The sequence below is a fragment of the Leucopleurus acutus genome (genome assembly GCF_964270905.1).
Source record: "Leucopleurus acutus genome assembly, chromosome: 6".
Taxonomy (NCBI): domain Eukaryota; kingdom Metazoa; phylum Chordata; class Mammalia; order Artiodactyla; family Delphinidae; genus Leucopleurus; species Leucopleurus acutus.
This window is the reverse complement of record NC_139149.1, coordinates 4906450-4926952: the sequence shown is the minus strand read 5'-3', so window position 1 is coordinate 4926952 and position 20503 is coordinate 4906450. Positions and strand designations below refer to the sequence as shown.

The 20503-nt window shown below is 45.0% G+C and overlaps 1 protein-coding gene across 1 annotated transcript; it reads right to left on the bottom strand.

Moving 5' to 3' along the window:
• Positions 1–228: 228 nt before the first annotated feature.
• On the bottom strand, positions 229–2643 carry AMER3 (APC membrane recruitment protein 3; the record flags this gene model as incomplete). Its single annotated transcript, XM_082840660.1, has 1 exon — positions 229–2643. The coding sequence occupies one exon, from the start codon at positions 2641–2643 to the stop codon at positions 229–231; it is 2415 nt and encodes an 804-aa protein (XP_082696786.1).
• Positions 2644–20503: the final 17860 nt, after the last annotated feature.

Sequence of the window (20503 nt, the reverse complement as noted above, 5' to 3'; positions counted from 1 at the left end):
AGGCTCTCCTGAGTGTGACCACAAAGACACAAGACTGTTCCAAAGGTGGGTCTCAGCCATGCTGGCCTGGGAGCTCCCACTTCCTGCTGGTTGCAGAGGATGCCCTCGTGGTCCAAGAAGCTGCAGCGGCTTTCTGGGGCACTTGCAGAGTGGGCCCCCTCCCACTAGCTGTTGGAAGTGGGGGCCAGAATTCCTGGCAGGTGATCCCAGGCAGCAGGACTGAGGGGGCTATGAGTCCAGCTGGCTCCTGTGTGCAGCCTGCTCTATAGCCCTCGAGCTGAGCTGCAGAGGCTGGTCCTCCACAGAGGCAGGGGCCTGGGCATCCCGCCTGGCGGGCTCCACCCTGATCTGGCTCAGGTCCAGAATGCGGCCTGGGCACCTCTGGTCCTGTGGGCTGTGGAGTGGGCTGGCCAGGGAGGGCAGGCCACATATGGCAGCCATGCTAGGGAAGCTGTTAGGCTGTTTCTGTTGCAGAATGTCAGGGCCCCTGGCCTGAGGCTGCCCGCAGAGCCCGCTACCTGTGTTCTGCCTTGGGGGCTGACAGTCTGGGTGGATCTGTAGGGCTGCCACCTGGGCCACACAGCCTGTCAGAGTGAGCTCTAAATCCACGGTGCTTCCCCCAAGACCTGGCCTCCAGGGACCTTGGAAACACCCCAGGTTCCCAGGAAAACTGGGCTCCTGGGAGCCAGGCCAGGCAGAGGGGTTTGGGACCTTGTTTTTGCTGGATGTGTTGGTTGCCATGGGGGCTGCAGACCCCACAGAGGAGAACGAGCCTTCAGGGTGGCCTTGTGTCCCTTCTTCCCCAGAGACCTGCACACACTCCAGAGAGGGGTCCCTGGATGGAGAGCTGGTCCCCTGCTTGGTCCCCACTAGGACCTCACTCACTCCAGCAAGCGGGCCCTTGGGGCCCGAACATGCCCACAGCTCCCGCCTGCTGGGTGCTGAGCTCACGGAGGTCCTCCCCGCATCTAAGGCCCGGGTCCCCCCGCCCTCCAGCTTCACTGGACCTAGGCACACCTTCTCAGAGACAGCTCCTGGTTTCTCCACCAGTCCTCCCGGGGGCGTTGCAGGCTCCCTGGGGGCCGAGGCAGGCGGGACACGGAGCTCTGGGCTCCGGCGGAGCCAGTTGATAATGCCCATGGTGATGGCAAGCTCGGTGTCGCAGAGCTTCAGCAGGCACTCCTTGCCCCTCCAGGAGCTCTGCAAGAAGCTCTGGCTGAGCAGGTCTGGGCCTGGAGCGGCGGCCAGGTTCTCTTCTGCCCCCACGTGGAAGCTGCACATGGACAGCGGGGCTCCCAGTGCCGGCCCCGACAGACTCTCAGACACGCACAGGTCGTCATCCGGGTTCGGGCTCCCAGGGCCCTCGGTGGGGTCATAGAAGAGCTCGTAGAGGGCGTCTCCGCTGTAGCTGTCCCTGGGGAAGGCGGCTGCGGGTGTGCCTGGGCTCGGGGCCTCCTTCTTGTCCTCCTCGAGGCCTGGTGAGAAGGAGTCATAGTAGCCCTCGTCGCTCGTGGACACAGATTCTGGCCGCTCGCTCTTGGGCGTGCCCGTGTCTATGGAGCTGGCTTTGGAGCCGCCGTGGGGGTCCCTGCATGGGCACAGGGGGAGCTCAGCAAGCCCAGCTGCATCTGGCCTGGGCTTGTCTGTGTCTGACCCCTGGGGGCCCCCCAGCCACGGACCTAGCAGGGCGCGCTGTTGCTGCCTCACCGAGTAATTCACACGGTCCCAGAACTTGTCAAAGTCAGACATCTCGTTCTGGGCAGGCGATGCCAGCTGCTCTACGCTGCCCTGGAAGGGGCCCCTGGAAGCCATGCAGTCAGGGGCCTGGGATGCCCGGGCAGGGCTCTCCAGGCCCTCATGCAGCTCCAGGGATGGCACTGAGCTCTCGTCTGCAAAGATCTCCCCGCAGCCGGTGAGTGAGTCAAAGCTCTTGAGTGAGGCCACATCCTCACACAGGGCCCTGCAGAGGTCAAAGGAGGAGTCGGGTAGGAACTCACTGTCAGACAGGTCCTGGCACAGGCTGTCCAGTCCCAGCCCCTCGCCCAAGGGGAAGCAAGCTGTGCCTTGCTGCCCTCCAGCCTCTGATGGGCCTTCAGGGGAGGACAAGCTCTTCCCCTTGGTTGCCAGCGAGGCCAAATTCTCAGTTTTGTTTCTGCGGATGTGGAATAGATTCCGAAAACATTTCTTGGGTCGTTTCAGGGAAATTCTCTTCCTTGGGATGCTCTTGGCCACAGCTGGTACAAAGGGCATCTGGGGCACAAAGTGGCGGTAGTCAATCATGCGCTGGCTCCTGGGGGGCCCTGGGAAGCTTGCGCTGCCCACCAGCTGCCCTGTAGCTGCGGCTGCCCTGTCAGCCCTGGGCACAGTGTCTTGAGTCTTGCTCTTCTGCACCAGTTTGAAGGTGGTCCCACAGAGAGCTACAGGCCCCCCATTGGCGTCTGGCTGGGCCCCCTTGTCGGAGCACCTGTCATATCCTTGGGTGCTGGGACTGACCTGGGGGCCCCTCTCACTGTGGGGTCGCTGCTGCCCTCCTGGTGAGACTGCATCCTCCGTGGCCGGGGCAGTGGCTGCTGGATCTGGGGGTTTCTCATGGTCAATCTGCAGGCTAGATTTGATGAATGTCTTTCCTCTCTTCAGCTCCATGCTGCAGTGTCCCTGCTGCTGTGGAGGAAAGAAGGAGGCACTCGGTATCCAAGATGGAGGCCTGTGGTTCTAGAAGACATGTGTTTGCCTCCCCCCCACCCCACCCCCACTGCCCACATGGGCATGGGGGCTGAGCTCTGACATCTGAGCTTGGATCCTCCATGGAGGCAAGAGGAGAGGGAGATGGGAACTGCCACATCCACAGGCTTGCTGCTGCAGCCTTTGTAGATAACTGATACCCAATACCCAGAGAAGTTAAGTCATGTGCTTAAAGGCAGACAACAGGAGACAAAATGAGAGCATACTGGGGTCTGGTACTCCTGTAGTTGTGATCTTGCGACTCCCTTGAGCATCCTTTCAGAGCTTATCTGGGCAAATTAGACTTCCATGTCCAGGCCCGGCACTCTACCCACAGCACCACATCCTTAGGAGGAGTATCATGGCCCTTCTGAGTGGATGAAGCAGAGGACTCAATAAATAAGTTGCTTCCTTCATGCAAGAGACAGGGAAACCCAAGCCTACTTCCTGGGCTGGGTGCAGTGGGCCACGTGGGTGTCGGGGGAGGGAAGACACATGCATGCCCTCCAGGACTGCTGCATCTGTTTGAGGAGGGAAGACTCAGTCTACACAGAGGCCATCAGGCAAGGCACAGCCAACCAACTCATGCACGAGAGCTTGCGCACGGAGGAGAGAGCAATGTGGCAGAAGGTGAAAGGGAGGAGACAAGCAGGAGACCAGGAACAGGCAGACGGGCCACACACAGCACACCATGAGCTGGAAGAGCAGGCAGGGGTCGTCTTTTGCGGATGTCCTAACTGATAAACATTGCTACCTGGAGTGCCATCCAGAGAAAGGCTCTGATGCCCAGTCTGAGTTCAATGGGAAAGAGTGCTGGAATCGCTTATTGATGTCTGTCCTGGGTTCGGGAGTGGGAAGGTGGTAAGGGTGTTAACAACTTGATCATCCTTGCACAGCTGGGGAGTTTGGCCCTACCCCCAGTCAGGGAAGAGCTATGGAAGTCTTCTGAGGGAGTGGGTGGAAGCAGTGGCATAATGAAGTTGATGGTCTGAGACCATTTATCTGCTGTCTGAGTGGAGGATGGACTAAATCAGGAGAGAGGCTCTGAACAGAGAGGACTCACAAGAGGAAGCTAAAATGGACTGGGTATATGGAGATAAGGTCTAGATGGAAACTGCAGTTCTAAGCATGAAAAAGAGGGGTAAAGTCATAGGGTCTTTCAAAGGAAGAAACACGAGGATTTAGCAACTAAATAAAGAAAGACAAGCAGGCCAGAAGTCATAAACACTGAGGCCGGGATTCATGCCATGAGGGGGACCATAGGAGTGGGAAAAGTCCAGAAAGTGGAGAGGATGAGATGTGAGCAAAGGCAAGGAAGGTACCTGTGTTAAGAGCTGGTTTGGGGGAGAGGAGCAAGGGTCTAGTTTTAAACCATTGCCTTTGGGGTGAGTTTGGAGACCCACAAGACCACATCAAAAGAAGGCAGGAGCTTCCCTGGTGGTGCAGTGGTTGAGAGTCCGCCTGCCGATGCAGGGGACACGGGTTCATGCCTCGCTCCAGGAAGATCCCACATGCCGCAGAGCGGCTGGGCCCGTGAGCCATGGCCGCTGGGCCTGCGTGTCCGGAGCCTGTGCTCCGCAACGAAAGGACTGGGAACCGCAAAAAGAAAAAAAAAAAAAAAAAAAGAGGGCAATGCTATATCAGTAAACAAAGGATGTCACAGTCATCAGCGATTGCAGCCCTCCAATGTGAGCCAGTGAACCCTGAGGAAACTCAGGAAGGAAAGAATACCTGCCATCTAGCAGCCATCAGACTGCAGCCACTCCCACGATCAGCCCTCAGGAAACTCAGGATGTGAAAACACAGGATGCTGGCCCCAGGTAGCTGAGGTGCATATCAAAGGAATGATTTCAGTGAGCCCAGAATCTTGCATCTTCCCATACACAGAAAAGTGCTAAATTCCTTAACTTGGGATAGCAGGTTTTCTTTAATTAACAATAATATTTTGACGTTCAGACTACCTGCCCTTTGTTGCAAAACTTCTATATAACCTGATTCCCCCCCTTGCCTCTTCTGAGCAGTTGTCTCAGGGTTACTTGAGATGCTGCCTCCTGGGCTTGAAGTCCTAAAAATTCCCACCAATTAAAACATAACTCAAAAAAAAAAAAAAGAAGAAGAAAAAGAAGGCAGTGCTGAAGAGCACCCCCTGAGATGCCCCCCCGCCCTGGTGTGCTGTTCCTCACAGGTACCCCGCTCCCAGGCTCCATCTGCCTCATTGTCTCTGCCTCTCCTTGGCAGTGAGGGACCTGCCAGTTGGTCCTCTGGCTGGTTTCTTGGGCTCTCCATAAGGAGTGCTCCATAGGGAGCATCTGGATTCACTCTCCCTCAGTCCACAGTCTGTGAGGGAGGAATAGAGCAGGTGTGCAGGCAAGTGGCTTTATTGGCCTGCATGCCTTTCACGCCCACTGCCAAAGAGGCCTCCCGGTCCCCTCCGGAGAGTCTCGGAAATGCTTCAACATGGGGTCCTGGAGGCGGGCGGAGGGGCTGTCTCCAGGCCCAGGTGGCAATGTTAAAGTCAAAGAGGATGAAAAGGGCTGGCAAAGTGGGCACTGCAGAGGCTCCCAGGGCAAGTGTCATGGACTCCACCCCACTCCCACCTGTGGGCAATGCTTCCTCCCCTGCAGAGGAACACCTGGGGCCTTTGGCCAGAAGACAGTAGAAGGAGCAGGCACCGTGTCAGGGGAGGCTGCAGAGCCCAGGCTTGGGTATGGCTGCAGTCCAGCTCTTGGTGGCAGCATCCTGGACAGTGGGTCAGTCCCTCAAGCTGCCTTTCTGCCTCCTGCCAGGTGCCATGTGCCCAAGTCTTCCCCACCCTGTACCTGCAGACCCCATTTCCACTCCCCACAACCTTTTGTAGCCTAGCTCTGGTGGGTTTGGGTACACACAGCATAGCGGTTATTTTCTGGGCTCTGGAGTGGGAAGACCTGTATCCTGAGTCTTTGTTCCCTCTACCTAACCAGGCAGAGTGCTTGGCCCATAACCTTATAAGGGACATACTACTGTAACCCCCATTTGATAAAGGAGAAATTAAGGTGCAGAAAAGTCAATGGATTGGCCCAGGTCACACAGGTGGTAAGTAACAGACCTAGGATTTGAACACAAGCCTGTCTGATACTAAACATGTGCTCTTAACTGATAGACATTCTGTGAACTAACAGCTCAATCTCCTCTTCGTGGGAAATCTAAACATTGAATAATAAATGTGGTTTTGTGAGAAATTTTAGAAAGCATAATGAAAATGAAGATTAAAAGCAAAAGTATAGCTCACAAACTTAGAAAAATTGTAACGGAAGGTAGTATAATTTCTATGGCAAGAAATTTTGGAGATATTCATTATGAGATTTCTGTTGCATTTATTTTTTTCCATGTTTTAGAAAAATATTTTTATTACTGTCCTTTGGGAAATAACTTCAACCAGGCATGATAAAGATTATTTCACTGTGTGCAGAATTTTGCAACTACAGAATATAAGATGGTTTATTTGATACTGATCTCTATAAATAAAACTTCTAGTTTCTTAATTCTTGTAATAATTACTGATTTAAAATCAAATTCTTGGAATAGTTACTGATTTAAAATCATGAGCAATTGGAAATTTCACCACACTCTAGAGTTGGAAAATGGTCTTTCAAAATAGCTGTCATTGCTATAGGTGTTGGGACCAAATGTCACTAACATTGCCAACCTTATTTCCTGAGTGTATTTAACACTTTGCACGTTGTTAGGACAATAAGCACTAAGGCCCAGAACAATGAACCAGAAACTTGCAAAATACTGGAGCAATCAGGTGAAATTCAGTGTGTGTTCAGTCCATTCAGTTTCCATGTTAAAATATTTTACTAGATCCTGACTCTTTGGAAATGTGGGCTCCATATGTGACACAGGTGAGAACTCCCTGAGAGGTCAGAAGACCCACTGCCCAACTGGAGTCAAGCTGAGCGGCCATATTTCATGATAATTCTCAGGGGCACAGTGGGATTTATCTGGACAGCCAGGTGCTGGCATTCTCATTTCCTGAGGGCAAAGGCCATGTGTCCAGGTTCTCAGTTGCAAAAATGCACAATCTGCCTTGTAACCCTGTGGCTAGACACCCTCTTTGTGGAGCCTGAGAGATACTCCCCCATCATTTGCCAGCCAGGAAGGCCAATTTTCAGTTTTAACAGGTCACTCCAGGTGTGGGTGAGAATGTAAAATAGGAGGAAGAGTGGACACAAGAGGGCAGGTTAGGAGCCAGAGGAAGGTCCAGGGGAAAGAAAGTGGTGGCAAAGACTTCCCACATGTGAAAGCTTACATCTCAGCATCTTACACAGAGTGTGTGCATGCATACGAACTTACTGCAAATTGAGCAAATGAAGTAATTCCATTTGCTGCTTTTCTACATTATGACTAACTTTAGCTTAACTGCCTAGAATTTTCTTTTTCTTTTGGTAAGGTAATTTTATGTTTTTCTTTCCTTTTTGAACATTAAAATGACCAGGTATTTCATGGAGTAAAATAAAAACCTTGGAGCTACACACGTGCAACAGAAACAGTTTGGAAATATAAAAATTTTGACTAATAGCTTTGGTATTTACCCTGCCTTCTCCTGCCCCACCCCCAATATCCAGGAAAATCACAAACATGAAACACAAAGGGGTGAATGGTGATGAGAGTAGGGACCTATGAGGGAAGCCCCGTCCAGGGACATCCTGGACATTGGGGTGGACAGGCTATGTACAGGGCAGTAGTTTATCTCTGTAAGAGGCTGCCTTGTCTAAGCCAAAACCTTCAGGGTGATGGAGTGAAGGCCACTTCGGGGAGGGACAGCCTCTATGTTCTGGGATGGCTGTGGGGTGGGGAATGAAGCAGAAATAGAATCTGCAGTGTTTAGAACATCACCAATTCACCCAGCCCCCACGTTGGGGAGACAAAGGGACCTTTGGGGAGCGAAGGTCCTGGTCTACTTTTTCTAAGGGAGTCTCTGGGCGTTCCTGGCCTGCCCAGTGGAGAAAAGATGGGTCTCCAGTCTTACTCGTCCCTTCCCAGTACCCGCATCCGAGGGGACAAGGTTCCCCCCTTCCGTAGCCCAGACCTTTTCAGGTCTGTGTCATCGCTCCCAGACCCCGCATCACGGAGTGGACAGAGTGCAGACACTGGTTCCTCCTCTCAGCCCGCCCATTGCGCGAAAAACGCACAAAAATTTCCAAATCGCTGCCCTCCTCCGCTCCACGCCTACATCCTCGGGGCTTTGGCGACTTACCGCTGGGGCCTGGAGCGTCGCAGGACGCGGCCTTGGCAGGTCCGGGAGCCGCGCCCGATCCCGAGCTGAGCGCTCAGCACCACGGTCAGCTCCCGGCGCCGCGCGCGCCCGCCGGACCCTGGGAGGCCGAGGGCCTGCTCCCTCCCTTTGCCGCAGGAGGGGCTGGGAGGCCGCGGCAGGAGGCGGGCCCGCAAGGGTTTAGCAGCCGGAGGGCAATCGCGCCGCGGCGGGGCGGGGCCCGGCAGAGAGCCTGTCGGGCGCGTAGGCGCACCCGCGCAGTAGTGGGCGAGGCGGCGCGCGGGGCCGGGTGGGGACCGCTCTGGCAGGGCCGCCGCCCGGACCTCGCTCGGTCTCGCTTTGTTCGTGTTTATTCCGGTATCTGCCTCCGTGCGTCTCTGCCCTCCCCCGCAGGGCTGCGGTTCTGCATCCCTCAGGCCCAGCCTCTTGGGCTCCCCAGACTGACAGCCTCCCAGTCGTCTCCCCTTGCCCCCGACCGTATTTCCCCGCCGCGGTCCGAACTCCTGAGAGCGCGCAGGTGTGGGTGCCCCTAGCCTCCACAGCACGCAGCGCCGGGGCACATTTAGCCAACCCTGTCGGAAGGGCCGAGTCACGAGCCCTCCCCAGGATTCGGAGCGGGTTTGGAAGAAGGAGCAGGCCAATCTCGAGATGCGGGACAGAGTCTTCAAGAGCCTTCCTTACAGAGTGCCTTTCTTGGGCCCGATTATATGACTAATGGGAAGGAACGAGGTGCTCCCCTCACAGGTACTCACAGTGTGGCGTCTGCCGGTGCTGTGGCCTGCCGCAGTCTTGCGGGAGGGGCAGAAGTGTTGTGGGACTCTCTCCCCGCTGAGCTGAGGAAGGAGGGTCTGCACGCTGGGAGCAGGAATAAAGTATGGAGTAAGCAACTCCGGGATGGCTCGGAGAGAAGTGCCAGGAGCATGGGTGAGGGGCGGAGCACAGGCAGGGCTGGTGGGGCGGGGTGGAGTGGGGTGAGGGGGGAGAGTACAGGCAGAGAGCGCTGGGAGGACGAAGGAAGGAGTCTTCCAGTCCAGGCTTGGGCTGAGGCCCAAAAGAGGTCAGGGCTCCGTGGATGACGAAGGCCACTCCTTTCTTTGAGCCTGATGGGCTCCCTCCCTGTTCCCATTTCCAAAAAAAAATCCCCTGGATACAGACGTCCTTCCTTGGTCTGGGCTGGCTTTGTCATAAATCAGCAGCCTTCTTTATCATGTCACCTTGAGATCATCCCACCCCAGTCACCGCAGTCAAGAGCAGCTCCACCGCAGGCCCCTCCTTCAGCAAGGATCACCACCACCTTTGGGTGAGGCCCCCTTCTTGCATTTCTTGGAGTTGAATCGTCTTTCTAGCCAGTGACTGACTCACTGTTAGGCCAGATGTCCTCCCTCCCCCCATGTTGATGGTATAGTCCTGACCTTTCCTGGCAGTTTCTGGCCTTCAGAGTTCCCAGAATCAATTTTCCCCCTATTACATAGAAACATAGTTGGATCTGTGCCTCATGCCACATAACCCTGAATCAAGTGTAGGATCCCCTAGACTCCACAGTCCTCACCAGTTTAAGTTAACAAAGATCAGCCTCTCCTATTATGGTCTCCCTTCTTCCGCATTACAGCATTACAAGGACAAATTTTCCCTTAACTTCTTCCATTGAGTGATAATTGGTCTAGTCAATGCTCAGCTTGTCACCCTATTGTCAGTGAAAACTATTCTAAGCCATCTACTTCCTCCTGTTAGTTTAAAAACATCCTTATTTTGGGGTATAAAAACCCCAAACAAAAACAAACTATAGGGCTTCCCTGCTGGCGCAGTGGTTGAGAGTCCGCCTGCCGATGCAGGGGACGCGGGTCCGTGCCCCGGTCCGGGAGGATCCCACATGCCGCGGAGCGGCTGGGCCCGTGAGCCATGGCCGCTGAGCCTGCGCGTCCGGAGCCTGTGCTCCGCAACGGGAGAGGCCGCAACAGTGAGAGCCCCGCGTACCGCAAAAAAAAAAACAAAAACCAACTCTCTCTATATATATACATAACATATATAACATATATATAACATATATATAGTTTGTGTATTACATATAACATATATTTATATGTAATACACAAACTATATATAATTATAAATAAAATATATTTATATATATAAATAAACTATATAATACACACACACATATATATAATTTTTTTCCCCAAGACATGGGATCTGGTCTTCTCCAAGGACCCCTGGAAAGACCTTTCACACCAAGATTTCCCAGTTTAGATATTACTGAAAGATTTTTTCTTTAAACTGTTTTAATATAAACTTACTTTATGTTATTTTTGTAATACACTGACTTAGTTTTCTCATCTGCATTTTCAGGCTGTGGCTATAACCCTCTTCTTTCCTGGCATGGGCTCTTAGGGTTTTCTTGACCTGGGCTCCCAGGTGACTTGATTGACTGGAGGATCTCAGGCCCCCTGGCCACACCCCTTGCTTTCTGACAGACCCAGAGGATTTCACTTAACTGTGAGCACAAATTTAACAACAACCTATGATGCTGATCTGGCCAGCTGCATGAGTGGGTGTGCAAAGCTCCAGGTTTGCAGCCCGAGAACCCAGTTCCATGTGGGGCCCACATCTGAAGGGACTGGGAGGTGAGGGGGTGGAACCCCACACCTCTGAGGAAGGCTGGCAGGACTGGGACTGTCAACCTGGAGAAGAACATGCTTCAGGGGCCACAATTTGGAGCAGATGGCTGACCAGGGAGGACGGCCAATGGCTCCAAGGATGGGCATGGCAAGAGGCAGTCTGGGACTCAGGTCAGTTCCCCTGCAGCAAGATGTCCTCCCCAATCTCAAACAAACTAGTGTGAGGGGTACTATCAGATGAAGTGGCTATGGCTATGGCTAGATGGTTTCTTGTTCTTTTACATTTATCTATATTTTAAAACGTCCATCCTAAAAACAAACTGAACAGAGTTTCTTTTTCTTTTTTTCAATTGTGGCAAAATATGCATAACATAGAATTTTCAATTTCACAGGTTTTAAGTGTACAGTTCGGTGTCATTAAGTACATTACATAGTTGTATACCATCATCTCTACCTACTTCCAAAATATTTTCATCACCTCACATAGAAACTCTGTACCCATAAAGTGATAACTGCTCATTCCTCACTCCTCCTAGCTGCTGTATTCTACTTTCTACCTGGATTCTACTTTCTTTCCCTGTGAATTAGACTCTTCTATGTAACTCATATAAATGGAATCGTTCAATATTTGCCCTTCTGTGTCTGGTTTATTTCACTTAGCATAAGGGTTTCAAGGTTCACCTATGTTGTATAATAGCATTTATAAAAATTTCATTCCATTTTAGGACTGAATAATATTGCAGTGTATGTATGTACCACATTTCTTTATCCATTCATCCACTGATGGACTTTTGGGTTGTTTCTACCTTTTATCTATTGTGAATAATGCTGCTATAAACATTAGTGTACAAATATCTGTTCAAGTTTCAGCTATCACTTCTTTCTGGTATAGACCTAGAAGTGGAATTGTTGATCATATGGTAATTCTATGTTTCGTTTTTTGAGGAACCATCACTTTTTTTTTCACAGTGGCAGCACCAGTTTACATTCCCACCAGCAATTTCTCCACATCTTTGCAGATACTTGTTATTTTCTGTTTTTTTGTTTTTTTTAATAATAGCCATCCTAATGGGTGTGAGTTGGTAGCTCCTTGTGGTTTTGATTTGCATTTCCCTAATTAGTAATGTTAAGGATGTTTTTCATGTGATTATTGGCCATTTGTATATCTTCTCTGGAGAAATATCTATTCAAGTTCTTTATTGAATTTTAAATTGGATTGTCTTTTTTTTCCCATCTGTATTGCGGTATTATTGACATATATTGGGTTGGCCAAAAAGTTCATTTGGGTTTTTCCTTAAGATGTTATGAAAAACCTGAATGAACATTTTGGGCAAGCCAATACATATGTAAGTTTAAGGTGTAGAACTTGATGATTTTATACACAAATATATGGCAAAATATTTTCCACAATAAGGTTAGTTAACACTTTTATCCCCTCACAGTATTGCCATCTGGGGGAGCTGAGGAGATAACATTTAAGATTCATTCTCTTAACAACTTTCAAGTGTACAGTACAGTATTGTCAATTATTGTCAACATGCTGTACATTACATCCCCAGAACTTATTCATCTTATAATTGGAAGTTTGTACTTCCAATATACCTTTGACCAATATCTCCCCATTTCCCCCATACTCTGGCAACCACCCTTCCACTCTCTGTTTCTATGAGTTCAGCTTTTTAAGATTCTACACATAAGTGACTCATGTGGTGTATGCCATCCTCTGTCTGACTTATTTCACTTATCATACAGCCCTCAAGGTCAATCCATGTTGTCACAAAAGGCAGGATTTCCTTCTTTTTATGTCTGAATAATATTCCAGTGTGTGTGTGTGTGTGTGTGTGTGTGTGTGTGTGTGTATGTGTGTGTGTGTGTGTGTGTGTGTACATTTTCTTTATCCATTCATCCATCCATGTCGGCTATTGTGAATAATGTTTAAATGAACATGGGGGTGCAGATATCTCTTTAAGATAGTGATTTCATTTCATTTGGATATATACTCAGAAGTAGGATTGCTGGATCATATGGAAATTCTATTTTTAATATTTTGAGGACCCTCCATACTGTTTTCCATAGGAGCTACACCAATTTCCATTCCCACCAACATCGCACAAGGGATCCCTTTTCTCCACATCCTTGCCAACACTTTGTTGTCTCTGGTATTTTTAATAATAGTCATTCTTAACAGGTGTGAGGTGATATCTCATTGTGGTTTTGATTTGCATTTCCCTGATGATTAGTGATGTTGAGCACATTTTCATGTTGTTGGCCATTTATAATGGCCTATGTCTATTCAGATCCTCTGTTTATTTTTTAGTCATATTGGTTTTCTTTTTTTTTTGCTATTGAGTTTTATGAATTTCTCATGTATTTTGGATATTAGCCCATTATCAGACAGATGGTTTGTGAATATTTTCTCCCATTCCATAGCTTGCTTTTATATTTTGTTGATTATTTCTTTTGTCATAAAGAAGCTTTTTAATTTAGCTTCACTTGTTGATTTTTACTTTTGTTGCTTGTGCTTTGGTTACTGAACTGAACTTAGGTCTGCTTGCCTGACTTGCAGCAAAGCCAATCTACTGACACTGGGTTGTAGTGAAGGAAAGTACAGCATTTATTGCAGGGCCAAGTGAGAAAGGGCAGCTCATGTTCAAAAGACCTGAACTCCCTGATGGCTTTCAGGGAAGGGTTTTTTTTCTGTTTTTTTTTTTCTTTGTGGTACGCAGGCCTCTCACTGCTCTGGCCTCTTCCACTGCAGAGCACATGCTCCGGACACGCAGGCCCAGCAGCCATGGCTCACAGGCCCAGCCGATCTGCGGCATGTGGGATCCTCCTGGACCAGGGCACGAACCCATGTCCCCTGCATCGGCAGGCAGACCCTCAACCACTGCACCACCAGGGAAGCCCAGGGGAGGGTTTTTAAAGGCAACATTAGAGGTGAAGTTTGTAGGGTGCCTGAGCAGCTGGTAGATGTTCTTCTGATTCGCTGGTGGTGAGGTAATAGGGTGGTATTTCAGGAGTTAACATCATCAACCTTCTGGTTCCAACCTGTCTGAGGTCAGGTTGTGAACAAATTAATACCAAAATTAGCAAAGGAAGGTAATAACATGCTTGTCAGCATGCAGTTAATTTCTTTCACCTGGTGGGGCTTTTAATATCTACAAAACATCTCATGGGTATGACTGAAGAGGAACTAAAGATCTTTGACTTCGCCTTATGGCCTAAACTATTATTATTTTGTCTTGCTTGACTGCTTTCCTTTGTTTCTGTGTTTTCTCACTTCTCTGATTAAATTTGTTGTTTGGAACTTGGGGAATGCCTAGGAGGCTAAAGCTTTTTTACAAACCAATGGCTGCGGACATGACGATCCGTAGGGTCCTGCTTAGTTTCACTTTTAGTGCCATATCTGAAAAATCATTGCCAGGACAAAAGTCAAGAAACTTTACGCCTGTGTTTTCTTCCAGGAGTTTTACAATTTGGGTCTTACGTTAAGCATTTAATCCATTTCAGTTAATTTTTGTGAATGGTCTAAGGGTTCCAATTTCTTTTTTCTGCATGTGAATATCCAGTTTTCCTAACAATATTCATTCCCCACTGAGTAGTCTTGGCTCCCTTGTCAAATATTAGCTAACCATATATGCATGGGTTTATTTCTGGGCTCTTGATTCTGTTCCATTAGTCTACATGTCTGTTTTTGTGCCAATACTGTACTGTTTTGATTACTATCACTTTGTAATAAAATTTGGGATCAGAAAGTGTGATGCCTCCAGCTTTGCTCTTCTTTCTCAATATTTCAGCTATTTGGAGTCTTTCATGATCCTTTGGAATTTTAGGATATTTTTTTTCTATTTCTGTTTGAAAAATGCTGTTGGAATTTTGATAGGGATTGCATTGAACCTATAAATGGGTTTGATAGTACAAACATCTGAATAATATTAAATCTTCCTCCATGATATATATATATATGTGTATGTATGTATGTATGTGTATATATATATATATATATATATTTTAAGCCCAAACTCCTGAATTGGTTTCAGGGAAGCTTTTTTTTAAAATTTTTATTTATTTATTTATTTTATTTTTGGCTGTGTTGGGTCTTCGTTTCTGTGAGAGGGCTTTCTCTAGTTGCGGCAAGCGGGGACCACTCTTCATTGCGGTGCGTGGGTCTCTCACTATTGCGGGCTCTCTTGTTGTGGAGCACAGGCTCCAGACACGCAGGCTCAGTAGTTGTGACTCACAGGCTTAGTTGCTCTGCAGCATGTGGGATCTTCCCATACCAGGGCTTGAACCCGTGTCCCTTGCATTGGCAGGCAGATTCTCAACCACTGTGCCACCAGGGAAGCCCTCCATGACATATTTTTCTATTTATTTCTGTCTTCTTCAATTTCTTTCATCAATGTCTTATAGTTTTCAGTGTACAGATTGTTCACTTCCTTGGTTAAATTTATTTCTAAGTATTTTATTATTCTTGATTATATTGCAAATAGAATTATTTTCTTTAATTCTTTTTCAGATTGGTTTTTATTACTGTATAGAAATGCAATAGATTTTTATATATTGTTGTATCCTTCAACTTTACTAAAATTTGTTTATTAGTTCTAATAGTTTTTTGGTAGAGTCTTAGGATTTTCTAAGTATGAGATCATGTCATCTGGAAACAAAGACAATTTTACTTCTTCCTCTGTAATTTGGATGCCTTTTATTTCTTTTTCTCACCTAGTTGCTCTGTCTAGGATTTCCAGTGCTATGTTGAATAGGAATAGGGAGAATGGTCACCCTTGTGTTGTTCCTGATCTTAGTGGGAAAGCTTTCAACCTTTCACTGTTGAGTTTGATGTTAACTGAATGTTTGTCATATATAGCTTTTTATTATGTTTAGTATGTTCCTTTTATGACCATCTGTTGAGAATTTTTATACTGAAAGAATGTTGAATTTTGTGAAGTACTCTTTCTGCATCTATTGAGGTGATCATATGATTTTTATCTTTCGTTTTCTTAATATGGTATATCACATTTATTGATTTGCATATGTTGAACCATCCTTGCATCCCAGAGACTAAATCGCACTTGATCATGGTGTATCATCATCCTTCAATGTGCTGTTGAATTCAGTTTCCAAGTATTTTGTTGAGAAATTTTAAATGTATATTCAGTAGGGTATTGGTCTATAGTTTCCTTTTCCTATAGTGTCCTTATCTGGCTTTGGTATAAGGGTAATGCTGGGTTTGTAAAGTGAGTTTGGGAGTGTTCCTTCTTTAATATTTTGGAAGAGTTTGGGAAAGAATGTTATTCTTCTTTAAATGTTTAGTAGAATTCACCAGTGAAACCATCTGGTCCTGAGCTTTTGTTTGTTGGATTTTTTTTTTATTACTGATTCATTCAATCTCCTTACTCATTATTGGTTTACCCAATTTTTAAATTTCCTCATGATTCAGTTTTGGTAGATGGTATGTTTCTGGGAATATATCCATTTATTCTAGGTTATCGAACTTTTTGTCATATAATTGCTCATAGTAGTTTCTCATGATCCTCTGTATTTCTGTGGTGTCAGTTGTAATGTCTCCACTTTCATTTCTGATTTTATTTCTTTGACCCTTCTCTCTTTTTTCTTAGTAGTCTATCTAAATGTTTGACAATTTTGATAATCTTTTAAAAATAAAACAATTCTTAGTCTTATTAATATTTTCTATTCATTCATTTCTTCTCTGATCTTTGTTATTACCTTCCTTTGCTAATTTTGGTATTAATTTGTTCTTCTTTGTCTAGTTCCTTGAGGTGTAAAGTTAGGTTGTTTATTAGAGATTTTTCTTTTTACTTTTTAGTGTAGGTATTTATCACTGTAAACTTGCCTCTTATAACTGGCTTTCCTGCATCCTATAAATTTTGGTATATTGTGTTCCCATTTTTGTTTGTTTCAAGATATTTTTTGACTTCTCTTTTGATTTCAGCTTTGACTCATTGGTTGTTCAGAGGTATACTGTTTAATTTACACATATTTGTGAATTTTCCAGTTTACCTCCTATTATTAATTTTGAGTTTCATACCACTGTGGTCAGATATGATTTCAGTGTTTTAATTTGCTGAGACTTCCATATGATCTATCCTGGAGAACATTCCATCTTTATTGTATTGTCATTTGTTTCTCCTTTTAAATCTGTTAGTATTTGCTTCATGTATTTAGGTGCTCCAATGTTGGATGTATATATATTTATGATTATTATATCTTCCTGATGAATTAGCCCCTTTATCATTATATAATGACCTTCTTTGTCTCATTAGTTTTTATTTATTTTAATTTTTTTTGTTTTGTTTTTTAAATTAATTTTTATTGGCATATATTTGATTTACAATGTTGTATTCAATGTTCTGCTTACAGCAAAGTGAATCAATTATACGTATACATATATCCACTCTTTTTTAGGTTGTATTCCCCTGTAGGTCATTACAGAGTATTGAATGGAGTTCCCTGTGCTATACAGTAGGTTCTTATTAATTATCTATTTTATATACAGTAGTGTGTATATGTCAATCCCTGTCTTCCAATTTATCCCTCCCCCCACTTCCCCCTTGGTAACCATGAGTTTATTTTCTATGTCTGTGATGCTTCTGTTTTGTAAATAGGTTCATTTGCACCATTTTTTTAGATTCCACATATAAGTGATATCATATGATATTTGTCTTTCCCTGTCTGACATACTTCATTCAGTATGACAATCTCTAGGTCCATCCATGTTGCTGCAAATGGCACTATTTCATTCTCTTTTATGGCTGAGTAATATTCCATTGTATATATGTACCACATCTTCTTTATCCATTCATCTGTCGATGAACATTTAAGTTGCTTCCATGTCCTGACTATTGTAGCAATAAATAGTTCTGCAGTGAACATTGTGGTGCATATATCCTTTTGAATTATGGTTTTCTCTGGTATATGCCCAGGAGTGGGATTACTGGATCATATGGTAGCTCTATTTTTAGCTTTTTAAGGAGCCTCCATACTGTTCACCATAGTGACTGTACCAATTTTCCTTCCATCAATGGTGTAGGAGGGTTCCCTTTTCTCCACACCCTCTCCAGCATTTATTATTTGTAGATTTTTTGATGATGGCTATTCTAACCAGTGTGAAGTGATACTTCATTGTAGTTTTGATTTGCATTTGTCTAATAATTAGTGATGTTGAGAATCTTTTCATGTGCCTGTTGGCCATCTGTATGTCTTCTTTGGAAAAATGTCTACTTAGATCTTCCACCCATTTTTTAATTGGGTAGTTTGTTTTGTTTTGTTGATATTGAGCTGCATGAGCTGTTTATATATTTTGGAGATTAATACCTTGTTGGTCACTTCATTTGCAAATAGTTTTTCCCATTGTGTGAGGTTTTTTCTTTTCATTTTGTTTATGGTTTCATTTGTGTGCAAAAGATTTCAAGTTTAATTAAGTACCATTTGTTTATTTTTGTTTTTATTTTCATTACTCTAGGAGGTGGATCAAAAAAGATCTTGCTGCAATTTATGTCAGAGAGTATTCTGCCTATGTTTTCCTCTAAGAGTTTTATAGTATCTAGCCTTACATTTAGCTCTTTAATCCATTTTGAGTACATTTTTGCATATGGTGTTAGAGAATGTTCTAATTTCATTCTTTTACACGTAGATGTCCAGTTTTCCTAGCACCACTTATTGAAGAGGCTGTCTTTTCTCCACTGTATATTCTTGCCTCCTTTGTCATAGATTACATGACCATAGGTGTGCAGGTTTATCTATGGACATTCTCTCCTGTTCCATTGGTCTATATTTCTGTTTTTGTGCTAGTACCATACTTGTTTGATTACTGTAGCTTTGTAGTATAGTTTGAAGTCAAGGAGCTTGATTCCTCCAACTCCATTTTTCTTTCTCAAAATTGTTTCAGCTATTTGGGTCCTTTGTGTTTCCAAACAAATTGTAAATTTTTTTGTTCTAATTTTGTGAAACATGCTATTGGTAATTTGATAGGGATTGCATTGAATCTGTAGATTGCTTTGGGTAGTATAGTCATTTTCACAATATTGATTATTCCAATCCAAGAACATTGTATATCTCTCCATCTGTTTGTGGCATCTTTTATATTTTTCATCAGTATCTTATAGTTTTCTGAGTATAGGTCTTTTGCCTCATTAGGTAGGTTTATTCCTAGGTATTTTATTCTTTTTGATGTGATGGTAAATGGGTTTGGTTCCTTGACTTCTCTTTCTGATCTTTCATTGTTAGTGTATAGGAATGCAAGAGATTTCTGTGTATTAATTTTGTATCCTGCAACTTTACCAAATTCATTGATGAGCTCTAGTAGTTTTCTGGTAACATCTTTAGGATTTTCTATGTATAGTGTCAGTGGTCTGCAAACAGTGACAGTTTTACTTTTTTTTTTCCAATTTGTATTCCTTTTATTTCTTTTTCTTCTCTGATTGCCATGGTTAGGACATCCAAAACTATCTTGAATAAAAGTGGTGCGAGTGAACGTTGTTGTCCCGTTCCTGATCTTAGAGGAAATGCTTTCAGTTTTTCACAGTTGAGAATGATGTTTGCTGTGGGTTTGTCATATATGGCCTTTATTATGTTGAGGTATGTTCCCTCTTTGCCCACTTTCTGGATAGTTTTTATCATAAATTGGTGTTGAATTTTGTCCAAAGTTTTTTCTGCATCTATTGAGATGATAATATGGTTTTTATTCTTCAGTCTTGTTACAGTTTTGACTTAATGGCTATTTTCTCTGATGAACATATAACTACCCCTGGTCTCTTAGTTCTCATTTGCATGGAGTATCTTTTTCCATCCCTTCACTTTGAACCTATGGCTTTAAACCTGAAGAAGGTCTCTTGTAGGCAACATATAGTTTGGTATTGGTTTTCAATCCATCTAGCCATCTGTGCCTTTTTATTGACATACTTACTAATGCCATACTATTATTTTCTGGCTGTTTTCCTTTGTTCCTTCCTTTCTTGCTTGCTGCCTTCTTTGCAAATTGATGATTTTTCATAGTGGTATGCTGTGATTACCTTCTCTTTATCTTTGTGTATTTACTTAAGGTTTTTGCTTTGTGGTTACCATGAGGGGTTTGTAAAACATCTTATAGATATAACAGTTTGTTTTGTGCTTGTAACAACCTACCTTTGATCACATACAAAATCTCTGCCCTTTACATCCCCCCGCATTATGTATTTGATATCACAATTTACGTCTTTTTTTTTTACTGTGTACCATTAACAAATTATTGTAGCTACAGTTATTTTTTTATTTTATTTATTTATTTATGGCTGTGTTGGGTCTTCATTTCTGTGCGAGGGCTTTCTCTAGTTGTGGCGAACAGGGGCCACTCTTCATCGTGGTGCACAGGCCTCTCACTATCGCGGCCTCTCTTGTTGTGGAGCACAGGCTGCAGACGCGCAGGCTCAGTAGTTGTGGCTCACGGACCCAGTTGCTCTGTAGCATGTGGGGTCTTCCCATACCAGGGCTTGAACCCGTGTCCCCTGCATTGGCAGGCAGATTCTCAACCACTGCACCACCAGGGAAGCCCCACAGTTATTTTTTTAAAATATTTTTGTCCTTTAACCTTTCTACTAGAGTTAAGGTTTAACACACCACCATATTAAGATATTAGTGTATTCTGAATTTGACTCTTCTGAATTTATCAGTATGTTTTATATTTTCATATGTTCTCATGTTACTATTTAGTGTCCCTTTATTTCAACTTGAAGAACTCCTTTCATTATTTTTAAGGTAAGTCTTTTGTTGATGAACTCCCTCAGCTTCTGTTTGATTGGAAAAGTTTGATTGGGAAAGTTTTGTCTCTTTTTGTTTTGGAATGATAACTTTGCTGGATAAAGTATTCTTGGTTGGCAATTATTTTTTCTTTCAGCACTTTGACTAGATCATTCTA